At 43.3% G+C, this 15739-nt stretch overlaps 2 protein-coding genes across 2 annotated transcripts; both read left to right on the forward strand.

The window, feature by feature from the left end:
• Window positions 1–1925: 1925 nt before the first annotated feature.
• On the forward strand, window positions 1926–7127 carry dlb (deltaB). The gene is made up of 7 exons (XM_015033746.1): window positions 1926–2207; window positions 2298–2537; window positions 3161–3218; window positions 3326–3583; window positions 4671–5032; window positions 5332–5548; window positions 5688–7127. The coding sequence occupies exons 1-7, from the start codon at window positions 2157–2159 to the stop codon at window positions 6407–6409; spliced, it is 1908 nt and encodes a 635-aa protein (XP_014889232.1). The 5' UTR covers window positions 1926–2156; the 3' UTR covers window positions 6410–7127.
• An 855-nt stretch (window positions 7128–7982) lies between these two features.
• On the forward strand, window positions 7983–14581 carry ppp1r14aa (protein phosphatase 1, regulatory (inhibitor) subunit 14Aa). Its single transcript, XM_015033747.1, has 4 exons — window positions 7983–8300; window positions 9747–9827; window positions 10035–10067; window positions 13891–14581. Exons 1-4 carry the CDS (start codon window positions 8109–8111, stop codon window positions 14065–14067), a joined length of 483 nt encoding a protein of 160 aa, XP_014889233.1. The 5' UTR covers window positions 7983–8108; the 3' UTR covers window positions 14068–14581.
• The last annotated feature ends 1158 nt before the right edge of the window (window positions 14582–15739 follow it).

The raw sequence follows: 15739 nt of genomic DNA on the forward strand, positions 1-15739 counted from the left end.
AATAAATTAATTTGATTTAATTAATTATTTCTGCATTTGTTTGCAGTTTTAATAAATTAATGACACAATTAAATAATGACTTCATCAGTTATTTATTGTGATTTGGCACTCTTTGGCTCTCCGTACAGTCAAAGACATGAAGCGGTTTTGAAAAGCCTGAAGCTGAATCTGAGGAAATGTGACGTTTTCGTGATGCTGACACTGAAGAAATAAACAAACGGATGAAGAAAAACTTTAAGGCGCATTAGAAAGGGTTTTAAACAACATGTCTACGTCAAAGGTAACGGCGTTATTCCAGCGTTATTACTCCAACAAAATAAGGGATTGCAGTGAGACAATTCAGGGAAGCCCTTCACATTCTAACAGTGGGTCGCCATTTAAGGACTGTTTTGCGTCTTACTGCTTAGATATCCCACAGCCAGCCCGGCTTTGTGCTGCAGATGACTTCCGGGCGTTCCTGAATGACCTTTAGTTCCGCTTTCATCCCAGAGTTTTGCCCCATACGGAGCTTGAAAGTTTGGCGTGTTGGAGGTGTCACTTCTCTCACATCTCCAGCAATTATAGCTTTCTTCACATGTGTGCGTGATGGAGGTTTTATTGTTCTGCAGAGAAGCGTGCCACGCTGTGAGTGGGGTGAGTGGGAGGCGAGGTGGAGCCACTTCAGGCACGCGTCCCCTTTGACTCATTGTAATAGGAATGGGTCCCCACCCCCCACCCACGCTCACCCAGGCGCCACACAAAGCAAAACACACACTGTAAAGAAGGTAGAAAACACAACTTGTTATGTCAGAAATCCGACTGAGCTCTAATAAACATGACTTAAGTTAAAAAAGTTTGTATTTGATCAGATTTCTTTTTGTCACTTTTACCACAGCTAACATTTCACACTGTTGATGTGAAACATTAACATTTAGATTTTTATCAGCTGCCATCTCGGCGGCGCAGGTGGCGAGTCCGGTCAGTGTTTGTAGGCGAACAGTTCAGGTGTGTTTACCGCATCCCTGCGACAGGTGCTGGACCAATGAGACCAGCCAATGAGAGCGCAGGCTGCGGCTGCTGCTGGTCTGTAGGCTCCGGTGCGTGCAAGACAAAAGCCAAGGGGACGGAGCCTCTCGAGCTCGAGCATGTGCCGTTGATTACCATACAGCTGTTCGCTCGTGCTCCAAATAAAGCCCCCCACACCCTCCGTCTCGCGCCTCTTCGCCAAGCCGAGGAGGCCCGGATAACTGCTAGAAGCTTTAATAAAGTCTGATCCTGGACCTGCCCACCCTTTTGTCACCGCACACGCGTCGGAGCAATTATAGAAGGGGGGATGGAGGGGGGGAGGAAAAGATAGAAGAGAATAAAGAAAATAAAGCCCCATCTTTCTGTAGATCGGAGCAGATTGTATCCGTGGTTTCCTTCTCTCATAATCCATAGTTTTCATAACTTAAATTCAGGAAACTTCTTAATCTGTCAGTTTAAAAGGGAAAGTTGTGGTTGTTTGGTAAAAGCAGGAAACTGAAAGCTGAGATCATCCTGTAAGTCTGAGCAGGATTGTCAACATTTGATTGGTTAAAAATTAAGCTAAACTGCTTCATTCGAACATTTTTCCATTTTAAAGTCACTTTTAAAAAAATTATTTTCTACTGAGTCGCGATTGATTTGCTGTTGAAACGTCAGGACGGTGACAGATCACCTCCATCGCTTTGACTTTGCGTGGCTAATTAACGTGATGAGAAAACTGTAGAGGGAGCGTATCTGCTCCGCGCCAGCTTCTTATGAATATTCCTCAGATTTCCACTCCAGATGTAATGTGGGTTGCCTAATTCCCCGAGCAGCCCCCCCCCCCCTCCACCCCCCTGTCAGGATGCTCCCCTGAGGTCTGCGCGCGCTCCACCTCCTTGCCGTGACGTGCGAAACGCGCGGGTATAAAAGCCCTTTGAGTCTTTTCGCACCAGAACCGAACCAAGAGAGCGCCAGCTTCCTCACAGGACCCAAGGGGAGACCAGCAGGGAGGAACTGGAAGCACTGGAAGGATATCCCACTCCATGGGGATGAAACTTTAAGAGATTTTACTGTTTATAAACTGAACGCTTCCGAAGTCTGCTGTTATTTTGGGATATTATTGCGAACATCTATTCAGAACCCAAGGAACCGGACTTTCACCGAGTACAATGGCGCATTCACACCTGAGATACCTCTTGGCTTTGGCCTTGGTGCACGTGGTGAGTTGACTTGTATTACCTTAACTTAAATAACCTCCTTACAATGTCCTTTTGCCGTGCCTCACGATGATCACCGTCGCCCTGTCGCAGGTTTGGTCCTCCGGTGTCTTCGAGTTGAAGATCCACTCCTTCCACACGGCGCAGCGCATCTGCAGACGACACAGAGACTGTCACATCTTCTTCAGGATTTGCCTAAAACACCCGGAGGATGTGATCTCAGCCGAGCCGCCCTGCACCTTTGGCACCGGGCACACGAACGTAATCCGGGCGGATCACACGTCGATCTCCAGCAGCGCTCCCATCCGAGTCCCCTTCCACTTTAAATGGCCGGTAAGTGCAAAAATCACAAAAAAAACATAATAATAATAATAATAATAATAATAATAATAATAATAATAATAATAAAATATCACTCGCCATTTCGTTCATTTCAATTTTCATTTAACAAGTCCTTTATTGTAACCTAAACAAATTAATATCCGTTATTTTCTCCCTGTGTGAAATTGTTCATGAATCATTAAGCAATCACATATACTCAAACATGACATATAATTTATTTAGCTATACCGATTTCTGAAGGATGTGTTTTACAGCCTTCGCCCTACTTACACCACGATTGATTGTAGTTGGCCACAGTTAATGGTACTTGACCAAACCAAAATAACTCAAAATTTTGCTGGTTGTCATATTTTATGGACAAGTCAGCTTATTTTTATTTCAGTAGTCTGAGCAGATAACCGGTAAGTACCTTAATTAATCGATTATCAGCTTCGTTTAGTAGTCAAAAGTGCTGGACGCGAAGCGATCAACTCTAAAGAAAAGAAGCGAAATCATATCAAATCATATCACCCGTAGCGGTGGCTCATAGTTCAATAATTCCAATAATTCAATAATAAATTCCAACACCATCGTCTTTAGAATATGAATTATTAAACATTTTGTGTGTTTTTCAGGGGACCTTTTCATTGATCATCGAAGCCTGGAACGCAGAATCTCCCACAGAGTACACAGGTAGACTTTTTCTTTTCTTATTTGTTGTTGTTGTTTTGTTTTGTTTTTACTCCATGACTTTATGACCAGAAAAAAACAAACTAACTAATCGCGTCTCTCGTTCTCAGACAACCAAAACAACCTCGTGAGCCGCCTGGCGACCAGGAGGCGGCTGGCTATTGGCGAGGATTGGTCCCAGGACGTGCACTTCGGCGAGCAGAGCGAGCTGCGCTACTCCTACCACGTCTACTGCGACGAGTACTACTTCGGGGACGGCTGCGCGGACTACTGCAGGCCGAGGGACGACACGCTGGGCCACTACACCTGCGACGAGGAGGGCAACCGCATCTGCCTGGAGGGCTGGAAGGGAAACTACTGCTCTGAGCGTGAGTGGAGATTACTGATGAAGTTCCCAGGCAGAGGCGGCCAAAAATTAATTGGGGGCCATAAATAGCCTTGGATTAGGGGCCCACATTTCAGCTCATATTGTACAGTAATCAGTGATTGTCCTTTCCAGTTAATGTGTTATAAATATTAAGAATTAAAATTGATCATTAAAATAATAATTACAGTGAATTAATAATTAATTTTCTAGATGAACTGATTTGAATTCCAGAGGAAGTAAAAGTCTTACATTTGGTGGTCAGAAACCTTTGAAGCACATTTAAAAGTTCGTAGTTCTCCTAGTTGCTACTGTAAACTATGTGATCCACCACATGAGTGTAGTTGGCCACCATTAATGGTGCTGTGTGATTAAAGTGAACTGCTCCTTTGGGGCCCCTACTGACCAGGGGACCCTGAGCAGCAGCTTTATTAGCTTATGTCTCATTCTGACTCTGATCCCAGCAATGACATGTTCACTTGTTTTTTTTTTAACGATTTAACGTTTTATGATTTAACTGTTTTGAATCGGACACAAAAAACAGCTAAAGTTCTAAAGTTATGGAAAATACTTAAAGCCATGCCCTGTTTCCAAACACAGACCACTGTCTGTCTCAAACTGATTGAATGTTGAGGGGGGAAAAACTGTGTATTTTTAGTTTTGGTGCTTAAAGATAAACTCCAGAGTTTTCAGAGCCAATGGGTTTTTTGTGCTGGTACAGTCTGATGATGATGATGGTGATTATGTCCCATCTGCCGTTTGTTCTCTTACAATAAGAGAAAGAGTTGTGGCCCCCTTTAGACACATTTTTCAAGGTGATCTGAGAGGCAATGTGTGTGTGTGTGAGACAGTGACAGTTTGTGTGTGTGCGTGCGTGTGTGTGTGTGTGTGTGTGTGATGGAAAGGACATAAAAGAAAGCATCTTTCTTCGGCTGTGTGCCTGCCAGCTGCTTGGATTAATACTTAACCAACAGTGAAGTCTGAGACAAGGGTGGGTTCAGACTTGGAGGGGGGGATCTGTATGGTGTGTGTGTGTTTGAGAAGGCGTGCCCATTGTAATCACACCTCCACCCCTCCCTTTCTTTCTCCAGCCATCTGCTCGGCGGACTGCAGCGAGAAGCACGGCTACTGCGAGGCCCCTGGGGGCTGTACATGCCGCATGGGCTGGCAGGGCCCCTCCTGTAATGAATGCGTGCGTTACCCAGGCTGTCTCCATGGGACGTGCAGCCAGCCGTGGCAGTGTAACTGTCAGGAGGGCTGGGGGGGCCTCTTCTGCGACCAGGACCTCAACTACTGCACCAACCACAAGCCATGTGCCAACGGGGCCACCTGCACCAACACGGGTCAGGGCAGCTACACCTGTACGTGTCGGCCCGGCTTTGGAGGCACCAACTGTGAGCTGGAAACCAACGAGTGTGACAGCAACCCCTGCAAGAACGGAGGCAGCTGCAATGTAAGTGTCCGCAACGACTGGCCCTACCTGTGTGCTGTGCAGGGATTGTGGTGTCCCATTTGGCTTGTGGATCAAGGGGATTAAGATATCATGTAGTGGTCCCCAACGCTGTTGCTTGAGGGATAGATTACTTTTAGTTAATTCATAAAAGAAAATGGGCACCTCTTCAAAACGACAGTTATTCTTCTGCAGAGGCTGTGTAGTCACTAAGGCTTATTGTCCAGGGGGTCTCTGCTAATCTTCTACCGGACTGAACTCAAAGCAAGTGCAGAATATTAATATCTATAATCTGCCTCCAGGACCTGGAGAACGACTACTCCTGCACCTGTCCACAGGGGTTCTACGGAAAGAACTGTGAGATCATCGCCATGACCTGCGCAGACGGTCCCTGCTTTAACGGCGGAACCTGCGTGGAGACGATGACAGGCGGCTACACATGCCGCTGCCCTCCCAGCTACACTGGCTCCAACTGTGAGAAGAAGTTGGACCGCTGCAGCAACAGGCCTTGTCTGAACGGTGAGTTCTGCCGTCAGAGTCCTCTCTGGCGACATCTTGTGGCTGAAGTGTGAACGAGCACGCTTCTTTTTTATTAAGCATGATCATCTTGTTCATTGTTACTCCTGCATGCTGAGCTGAGTGTTTCACTCTTCTTCAGGTGGCGACTGTCTGGACCTCGGCCAGAGTATCCTGTGCCGCTGTCAGCCAGGTTTCACCGGCGCCAATTGCCAGGTCAACATCGACGACTGCACCTTGAATCCCTGCCAAAATGCTGGAACCTGCCAGGATGGTGTGAATGACTACACTTGCTCCTGCACCTTAGGGTACACTGGCAAGAACTGCAGCATCCGCTCTGACGCCTGCGGGGCTCGTCCGTGCCAAAATGGAGGCACTTGCTTCACCCACTTCACTGGGCCTGTATGCCAGTGTCCGAAGGGCTTCATGGGTCCAAGCTGCGAGTTCACACTTCAACCTAGTTTCAAGCCCGCCTTGCGCCAAGCCTCCCAGCCCTCCTCCACCACCACTGTCACCATCTCCTGCCTCCTGGCGGTGCTGGTGCTGGTTCTGGTCGCAGGCATCCTTTTCCTGAGGCGGAGAAGGAGGAGGATGGAGGGAAGGAAGCAGCTGAGCGACATTGCGGTCTACAATGACTTGGAGGCGGTCAACAATCTGGGAGGCAGCGAGAGAGATGCCTTCCTCAGTCCTAGCAGCCTCTTCAAGATCAGCAACAGCACAGCTCGCCTCAGCCTCACGCTGTGCCCCGACGGCAGACCTGGGTACAGACACAACCCGGTGGAGAGCAGCCTGGCCAGAACGGAGCGCCAGGACTTCATGTGGAGGGATGACGCCATGCTGGGCTCTGCACCCGGGCTGAGATGAAACCAGGACAAAAACACACACGTTGAAACAGGGGCAAAGAACAGTTTAGCACTTGTTGCTTTTCTCTCTTTTTGAAGAGAGGAGCAGAACCATAAACAGATAGAAACGTCAATGTAAAAAGTTAAGTTCTGACACATGAACTAATGATGATTTACAAGACTTTTGGAGACTTGTGAAGGATTGTGCTCTTTAGTGTTCAAGACCCAAAGAGACAAATAATGTAACCCGCCGCTGATAGGACCTACAACACAAACCAAATGCAGGATGAAGCAATATATTTTCAACACATCCATTTTGTTTTCCTTTGTTAAAAAAGACTTTTGTTTTGCTTTTCAATCTTCCTTTGACCATTTTTTCCTTATTGTGTGCACCATCATCCCCCCCCCCCTATTCTTTATATTATTTATTTATTTGAAAACTTGTGTTTATGGCTTCACTTTGATTGTCACAGATGTAGAAATATATTTATATGGTGCTGAGAGTAGACTGACATTTGTTGCATCTGGATATGTGAAATGTCCCAAAGATAAATGTGTGGGGCTAAAAGGAGCCATTTTTTCAAAAGACATATAAGGTTACCGAATACAGATATAGGTCACGTTACGCTCATGTGCCATTTTAAGTTCATGCCAAAGTTTGTGTTCTGTTGCATTTTTTCACTCATTTTATTTAAGTTCATGTTGTGTGTGGTGTGGAATAAAAGATTTGATATAAAACAGTGCAATGTGTAGCTCCTTGGATTGCACCATGGGATTATAGCAGGCATAGTCTCCTTGGTGACAAGGACAAGATTTTGTATAAACAAGGTATTTAGAAAAGTGCATTTTAGGGGTTTTATGTCCATTCTAATTAATAATTCATCCGTCAGTCATTTCTCAATAGTCTTTTCATTGAAAAAGTTTATTGTTCAAACTAAATTTGTGATCAATTTTAAGGAAAGAAAAACTTATTTGTTGTAGTTAAATGGGGTTATTTTGGGGGCCATATTTTCACCTGGTGGAGCGCGTGCACCGTTTACAGAGATGGAAGTCCTGGTTGCCCAGGTGACCGGCGGCTGCACGTCATCGCCTTCTCTCCCCTCTCCCTATTAGTACGATTTAATAAAGGCCACTAGAACCTAAAAGTCTTTTGAAAATAGAATATATATATTTTTTTATCTGAACAAAAGAACAGGTGCTTGTCATTTCCTGTTTGCAGTTCAAAATCTACCACAGGACGCATGTTTTGCTCCCAGAATGCTTAAATTATTACTCTCAGCGGGGCGTTTCTTACCTCATCGACTTTTCTGAAATATATTTGCTCAAAGTCTGTCACAGTCAAATTCAGGGTTTTTGTTCTTATTTATATTTTGACATTTTTATCAGTATTTATCTAAGTGGGTTTTGTTAAAACAAAAAGGAAAGGCACAACAATAGTTTAATTTTTCACGAATTCTACATGTGAACCATTTGTTATCTACCTGCTGCTAGGAAATGGAAGTACGTAATGGCAGTGCGTAGGTACGAAATGGGGCTATACTCACTGACAGAGGGACTCTAATCGAGACAAAACCAAATACCTAAACAATTATCCCACACCCACATAAACATCCGGACAGCCCGCAGAGCCGCTGCTGTCGCCTCCCAGCGCCTCCCAGCGCTCCGCTCTCCAGACGAGCAGAAAGGCGAGAAGCGAGTGAGAGAGCAAGCTCACAGCAGCGATGGCAACTGACGGCAGCGGGACGCCGCTCGAAGACAACGACGAGCCGGCTCCATCAGACCTGGAGCCCAGCGGAAACATCCCGAAGAGGCACGCCCGGGTCACGGTGAAGTACAACAGGAAGGAGCTGCAGAGGCGGCTGGACGTGGAGAAGTGGATCGACGAGAGCCTGGACCAGCTGTACAGGGGCCAGGTGGGTCCCGCAGCTGCTGTGGCTCCACTGCACGCTGCTGCCTCTTTATCGCCTCGCTATTTGATTAGAACTGGTACAGAAATGCAATAAATCCAACACGCAATCCCTTCAGATAAGTTTATTAAGTTGCTATAAAAGGGTTTGGAGGCGCCTTGGGGAGTCCCCAAGGCTCCAGTGGTCTCTGAGGTGTTGAAACGGCAGAGGGGAGGAGGGGGGCTGCATGTCCTTACATGGCCAGACTCTGTGTATAAGGGCTGGGTCCCTTTCATAGATCTGTATCTGACATGGGGCTTTCTGTCCTTACATGGACATCATGGGACAACAGACTGAAGGGTGACTGAAGAGAGGAGTGTCCCAGGAGGTAAACTGTGTGTACTAGATGCTGACAGGGGGATGGAGCACATCACCAGACGCAGAGAAAAGGGTGTTTTTGGATGCAACTCGATGGGTTTGTGTTTCGAAAGCAGATTTACTAGATTTTCAGGCAACAGTATTTGGATTACAGCGATAAAGCAAAGGACAAACAGGTTTTTTCACCTGCATTCCTTAATCGTTGGAGCCTGAGCATGCACTTCCTGGTGAGCTAAAAGTGCAAAAAGTAGTTTCTGTTTGCAAAAAGGGGTTCAAGATTGTTGCTTATTGCAGAAATCAAAAAACGTCTTGTCCACAAAGAACAGATTGGGTGTACCGTAGAGCCGCAGTCCTGCTTGTGCCAAGATCCCAATCAAACGGAGAAGCTCAGTCCAGTGGTGTGGACGACTGGGTTCTCTGCTTGTACAATGGCTGCTTGTCTCAGCAGAACAGGCCTTTGTTACAGTATTATGCAAACTTCACTATTCAGCCTCCTGGGCCTACAGATGTTTGCAGTGCAAGGACTTTAGCCGGTTCTCAGAAAATGACAGTCGACTCAAAGGAACTCAAGCAAGAGAGATGTGTTCAAAGGTCAAAGTTCCTGCTGCTCGGACAGAAAGATCTATTCAACAAATGTATTGATTGGCCAAAGTGTTTCGGATTTTGTGCTTCATCGGCGTCATCGCAAAGGATACACTGTAAAATCGAATTGGTTGTCTTTATTTAAAATATATGACAACTTGTTGCCTCAAAATGTTTCTAGTTTTCATCAGATCTGTCTTCAGTTTCTTTGTTTCCTTCATGGACAAACATGACAATGGCGCGGTCTTATCTTGCTACATTAGCAACATTTAGGCAAAACAGGTCTTATCTGAGAAACATCCAGAAACATAAAAGTGATTAAAAAGTTTCACTTGCAGTTTGAACGACTCAAAAGCTGGGAATGTTATATTTAATGGTATGAAAGCCTTCTGCAGTTGGCAGGAGGAGCAACAAATAGAATTTTGTGTTTGCATTTCTTGCGTCTGTGTTTCTTTCACTTTGACTAAACATGTTTTCCTCCTTGTCCTGTTTGCAAACCTTTGACGACGTCAGGAGGACGACATGCCGGAGGAGGTGAACATCGACGACTTGATTGACCTTCGTACTGATGAGGAGCGAATCGTGAAGTTAAAGGTAGCGCGACGTGTCACATGTTTTAGTGATTTGCTGTGTTTGGTGGTGTTATTTATTCAGAAACAGTTTGTGTTATTGAACAGTTCCCCCAATAGTCACATTAGTAGATTTAAGAACACATTACTGTAACATCACAGAGCCACAAATCTGAGGATAAATGTGTAATTTTTTTATTGTAAATCTGTTATTTGTTGTTTTTTTTAACAGGAACTCCTCCATAGCTGCAGTAACAACACTGAGGTGAGATTCAATAAGAATTGTTACTAATTTTATACACTTTTAAGCACGTTTTGCACAGTGTATAGCTTCCAACTCACTAACCTGAATTTGATTTCAACAATGGCTTTCCGTATTCTCTTGCCTCAGTTATAACGCAGAAACAGCGGATCTTTCCTGAGTCAAACATTGTTCCCGCACAGTCCTGGTTTAAACGTCAGTCACTGGAAAAATGCCTCCAGATACTCCGCGGCTCCTGCTGTTTAAGCTGAGCGCAGGTTTATTATTGAGTCAGGCCTATGACTATAAATATTTCTTTCCCATGTGATGATAAAAACTTCTTTTTTTTTTATCCAGAAAAATGAGAAGAAGTCCCTGTTTGGTCCCAAAATCAGTTTGGAAGTAGAGTGATATTCATCTGTGCATTCAATTGAATTTATTTTTGCTGTGCTTACAGTAAACGGGGAAAGAATTCTAAATATGAAACTCAAAGTTTGAATAATGAACAAGGCAGTCGAGTGTCGGTTTTTACTAATAACTTGGCTGCCTTTCTTCCTGTGTCCGTTTGCATCGTTGCCACAACATGATGCATGTGGACCCTTTGCTTCTCAGCAGGCTGTAATCTTTTATTTTACCCTAACAGACTGCAGATCAGGGGAAGAGTTTGACTGATTATTTTATTTAATAGACAAATGCAGAAAAAAAACAGCGATGATGACACATGTTGCCTTTTTGTTTATTAAATTCTGAGGTCCGTCGTATTCGGTCTCTTGACCTTCCAATGTTCTTGGAAGAATCCGTGTTGTGATTTACGTCAGTAAACAGAACCGATTTGTTTTTTTCAACCTGCATACATAAATAGATTTAGCAAAGCTTAATCCCCACATGAGTGTTATAATCCCTGAGAATATTAGATGGAGTCACAATCGAGTGGCAACAGCAATGGAAGTGGAGAAAAAAATGCTGCTGCCCATCGATATGGAAAGGGTTGAGGCTATCTATAGATCTGCAGATAGAATAACTGTTGATGAGTGAAAAATATTTATCAAAGCTTCCAATTTGTCCCTCTTTCAACTTGTTTTTCTCACTGTATGAAGTTAAATCAGATCAAACTTCTCAGCTAGAATGACCAAAAACATTTCTATTTGCTGAACTTCACAATAATGAGACAAAGAATTGTGTCAGAGATTGTAGTAGTGGTTCTCAGCTTTGAATCAGGAATGGAGAGCTGAAGGGGGCATTCACACCAGTCTCGTTTAGTCGACTTTAATCGAACTCTAGGTGTGAATGCTGACCTAAAAAGTGAACTCTGGTTTATCTAAAATACCTCGGTCTTTGTTCGGTTGTCTTGATCTCTGGTCTGCTCCAATGGACTACAGCAGGGAATTCTGGGTGAATACAACCAAAACCAACCTCAGAGTCTAGTGCATGAGAAATGGCTTGTGGTCTTTTTCCAAAGACAAAAGAGAAATCCTACAACTGCTAAAATCCAAGGCCACTCCATTTTGTGTTTACACAGATTGAAGAAGGAAACGCTCACGTCTTCTTCAGATGTCTTTGTGTTGTTTCCTTTGGTGGTTCTTGGTGGAGCGCCCCTACAGGCGAGAGGGGGGAACAAGTTTTTCAAAGGCTTTGATTTGTTTGACACAATGCAGCGTGAAAGCGAACCACACCAACAGAAAATGTAACAAATGTTGCAATTCTGCCCCCTAATCGAACCAAGTGTACCAGGTGTGAAAACGCTGCTGGAGAATTGAGTGGGAGTGCAACTTGATGTTCCCACCTCCACTGTTGTGGGCGGTGGGGTAACGAGTGAAACGGTAAGGTCACAAACCAAGCAGCTGAAATGAGCAGCTGAGCCGGACCCTCCCTTGGGGAAATGGTGATGAGTTTGTAGACTTTTGGGGACAGTCTCAGAGGAGAGGCAGGAGCAAACACAGCCGGCAGGCGGGGTTTGGACATCTGGTTGGGACGGGCCTGAATACCAGGACTTTCTGTCGAAATTAAATTGTCTGGGGATTGATCCAGAGTTGTGGTATTAGAAGCCTGCTTTCTCTTGCTCCAATCTGATTGGTTCAGAAGACAGGAAGTCTGACATTGGGTCACCCTGAGGTTCTAGAGAGTAAGATAAGCAGCAGACATCATTACCAAGCCATCTTCCTGCCTTTTCTGTCAGTGTGATGTATGACTGCTAACCAGGTGGGTTGAAATATAAACACATGGACACAATTCACATTCATAGCTCCAGAATGACATAATGTTGAATGTTAACAGCGTCCTGCTTTGTATGGGTCCATGAAAGCATTTCACAATAGCATTCTCTCTATGAGCACTGTTGTTTTAAAAACCACGTTTTAAAAGAAACAAAACATTTTGAGTATTAACTGAGTCTGCATCATTCCTCGTGTCGTGTGTGATGCATATCCTGCAAGTTGCAAATGGACACAGTTTTATTCTTTTGTCGGGATTTGCCAAATTACAGGAAAGATGGTCCCAAAACATTTAAATTTACAAGGAACCCACATGTGTCATGATGCCAGACATGTGGGGTTCCTTCAGTATTGTTCAGATTAAAGAAGAAATTTATAAATTTGTAAGAAATATATCCAATTAAAAAGAGAAATACCAGATGGATTGTCATTTTAAACCAGTTGCTCCAAGATGAAAAAGAGAAAAACAGATCTGATTTTGTTAAAGGAACGTACATTTTCATATGGTCCTTGTGAAGACAAGAATGTTAGGGAGAAATATGAATATTATTAATATTATTAATATGACAGCTCTGGTGGTGGTGTGGTTAGGGATGCTGCCAACACCATGTTTTACCATGCAGATGATGTGCTTCAGTGTGGAGCAAAAAAGTTCTGTTTTGGTTGGTTCTGGTCCAGTTCCAGTTGTTCTGTTTTTAGATGATGGATTGAGCAGATGTAAGATGTTTAGTTTTGGATGATGTTTTATAACTCAACCCTGTCCATTCATTTTTTTTTCTTCTACAAACTTCTGAGGCAGATTTTATTAAACACAGATGAACGTTTTATACAAGTTATGCAACACAGAAGGCCACTGGAGTTTTTTAAGGTTACTGGAGCAAAAGGTGTTGAATAAAATAAAATAAAATATTCTAGAATGGAAGCATGTTGGAGTTGTTCTGCTATGTTTGCTCTGATGTTTTCTTTTGGTAGAGTTTTGGTCATTTTTAGTTTTTTTTTTTAGGTTGAAGCATTGCTTACAGTTCTTCCCTCTGGTTTTGAACGTTGTGATTTTTTTTTCTTTCATTCTTTTGCTTCTGAACACCTGTTATGATGAGTAACCATGGCAGCAAGGTTTTGTTTTTACAACTGGGAGCAGCCGATTAGCATCCAAAGAGCTGAAATAGTACTTGAACTACGACCCTGAATCCCAGGAGATTCTGTTCTGCCTCACTGCGGTAGAGCAGAGCGAGAAGGAGGAAGTTCAAACCAACTCTTCCATCGATGACACGGCCAGGATCATATCCCCAACTCCAACATCTTTCCGCACAGCTTTCCAAGCTGATACTTGGATGATATGAGTTACAACATTTAGTTTCTTGGTATTTTCTTAGTACAAATCCACATCACACTTCTCAGTTGTTTATGAAAACCAAATACCCTTAACTTCTACTTCATGTTTGTCGTTTACATAAAATCTCAAAATACATTAATGGTGTGTAAATACTGTAAATACTGAAGACACTGCCTATCTGTTGCTGAATTTCGCTCCTTAAACGTCAACGGGTTGCAAAGCAAAGCTTGAGTGACATGCCTGATTGTAAAGTTTCAGTGGATCTGTGTGTGAGAACGGCTCTGGGTTCTGTGTTCCTCCTCAGGCCTTCATCAAGGAGCTGGTGGCGAAGCTGGTGGGCGTTCACAAGCAGGAGGATCTGCAGAGCGAAGGCATCGGGCATCCTGCCATCTGCCACAGCCTCCACCGCCACGAGCCCTACCACTTCAACAACCCGCAGCACCACTTCCCTCACACGCGAGGCCACAACCAGAGTCTCTGACGGGAACCGGATCCGCGCGAAGACGAGCTGACGCACAAGGTCGGCTGTTTTGGACTGAAAGGTTCAGGGATCGACAGAACATCAAACATACTGACACACTTCAAATGTAAGGCTCTCCTGCTGAGGGTTAGAGATAGTGACTCTATTCACAATCGGCTCTCAGGTAAAGCATGAAGGAATGCAAAGAGAAACCTTCACTCTGCCTGAGTTAGGAGGCAAACAAAGTCTAATCTACTACCAGTTAGTGTTTAACCTGCTGCAAAGCCAGTCGTGCTGGTAGAAATGCTCCGGCAGGTTTCTGCTGCTTTGGGTCACAACTTAGTCCACGATTTTAACTGTGATTTGCAGGGGATTAATGGCAGATTTGTTGTCTGTTATCAAAAAGATGCTTATAGTTTCTGTTTCATCCTTTATTTTTTGCAAAGGGTTTCTTCAAAAGATTTGTTTTAAATGGTAACACTATCTGTAATCCCATTACGGATGTGAGCAAAACTTTGTTATTCTGCTAATTAAATAAAAAAAAAAAAACAACCCCACAATTTCACAACCGAGGTGTTTCTATTAAATAAGAAATAAAATTAAAAATCGCACATGAATACGTTTGTCCGTGCGACGCCATTAAAAAAACAGACTGTGCCATCGTCCTCCTCATCCTAATGCAGAAATGTTTCACCAAAAAAATGAATGTTTTCTAAACTGCCGCATTTCTATTAAGCAAATTTATTTTCGCAATTCCAAATTGCACAATTAAACGGTCAACGGAAACGCAGCTGCTGATGATGTGGCTCAGTTTCACAAAGAAGTTGGGTCTGAACTTGACCATTTTGAGCTGATTCCAGTCAGACTGTCTCTTTAATTCTGCTGCTAATGAGTTCATGTTGATCCATTTGAAGAACTTTAGAAATCAGCTTGAGATTTAAAAATGTGCACATCCAGTTTTTAAGAACGTGGCAGTGATGTAATCTACTGGTTTTCTTATTTTTAATGGTCTGATTATGTTTCATCCTCAGTGACCTGAAAGAGCTGAAACAATTCATCAGAATAGGGGTGATTAATCGATTATTGAAATAATCATCAATTTAGTCGCCGATTAATTGAAAACTGGAGTACACAGACTCAAAAAAAGTCTGCCATTTGCTGAAAAAATAAAATACTCAGAACAGATATTAAGCTAAAATTGTACAACAAATATATACATTTTGTATTTAGGATGAAAAAAAAACTCCAACTTTGGTCTGTATACAAAACAGATCAAGTGTTCACTTGGTTCAAATAAAAATAAAATAAAATAAAATAAAAAAATCTACTAAGCACATTTTATAATCCAATTATGAACTGGTTAATATAAAATATAATATTAATGCTAAGCTGAGCAGGAAGGATTGAGCTTTTCACATGTTCACATTAGAAGTATTTTTTAGATGCATCCTTTGCTACACATGATCAACTGCTCACTACAGAAATGCTACGCTGTTGCATTTTAAGCAAGAAAATGTTAATTTCCTTCTTCAGAAAAGGAACTCAATTGTTTGCTCATTTGCATCTGGTAATGTATTTCTAATATTGCGTAAAAAGAATGCTTAAGTGGTTAAATGGAAAATCTGCAGAATGTTCCAATTTTTAAAACCCGATTAATCAATTAATCGTCAGAATAAGAATAAGAATAATTGCG

This window comes from Poecilia latipinna, unplaced genomic scaffold, assembly GCF_001443285.1.
Source record: "Poecilia latipinna isolate Pla-1442-1.1 unplaced genomic scaffold, P_latipinna-1.0 Scaffold278, whole genome shotgun sequence".
Lineage (NCBI taxonomy): Eukaryota > Metazoa > Chordata > Actinopteri > Cyprinodontiformes > Poeciliidae > Poecilia > Poecilia latipinna.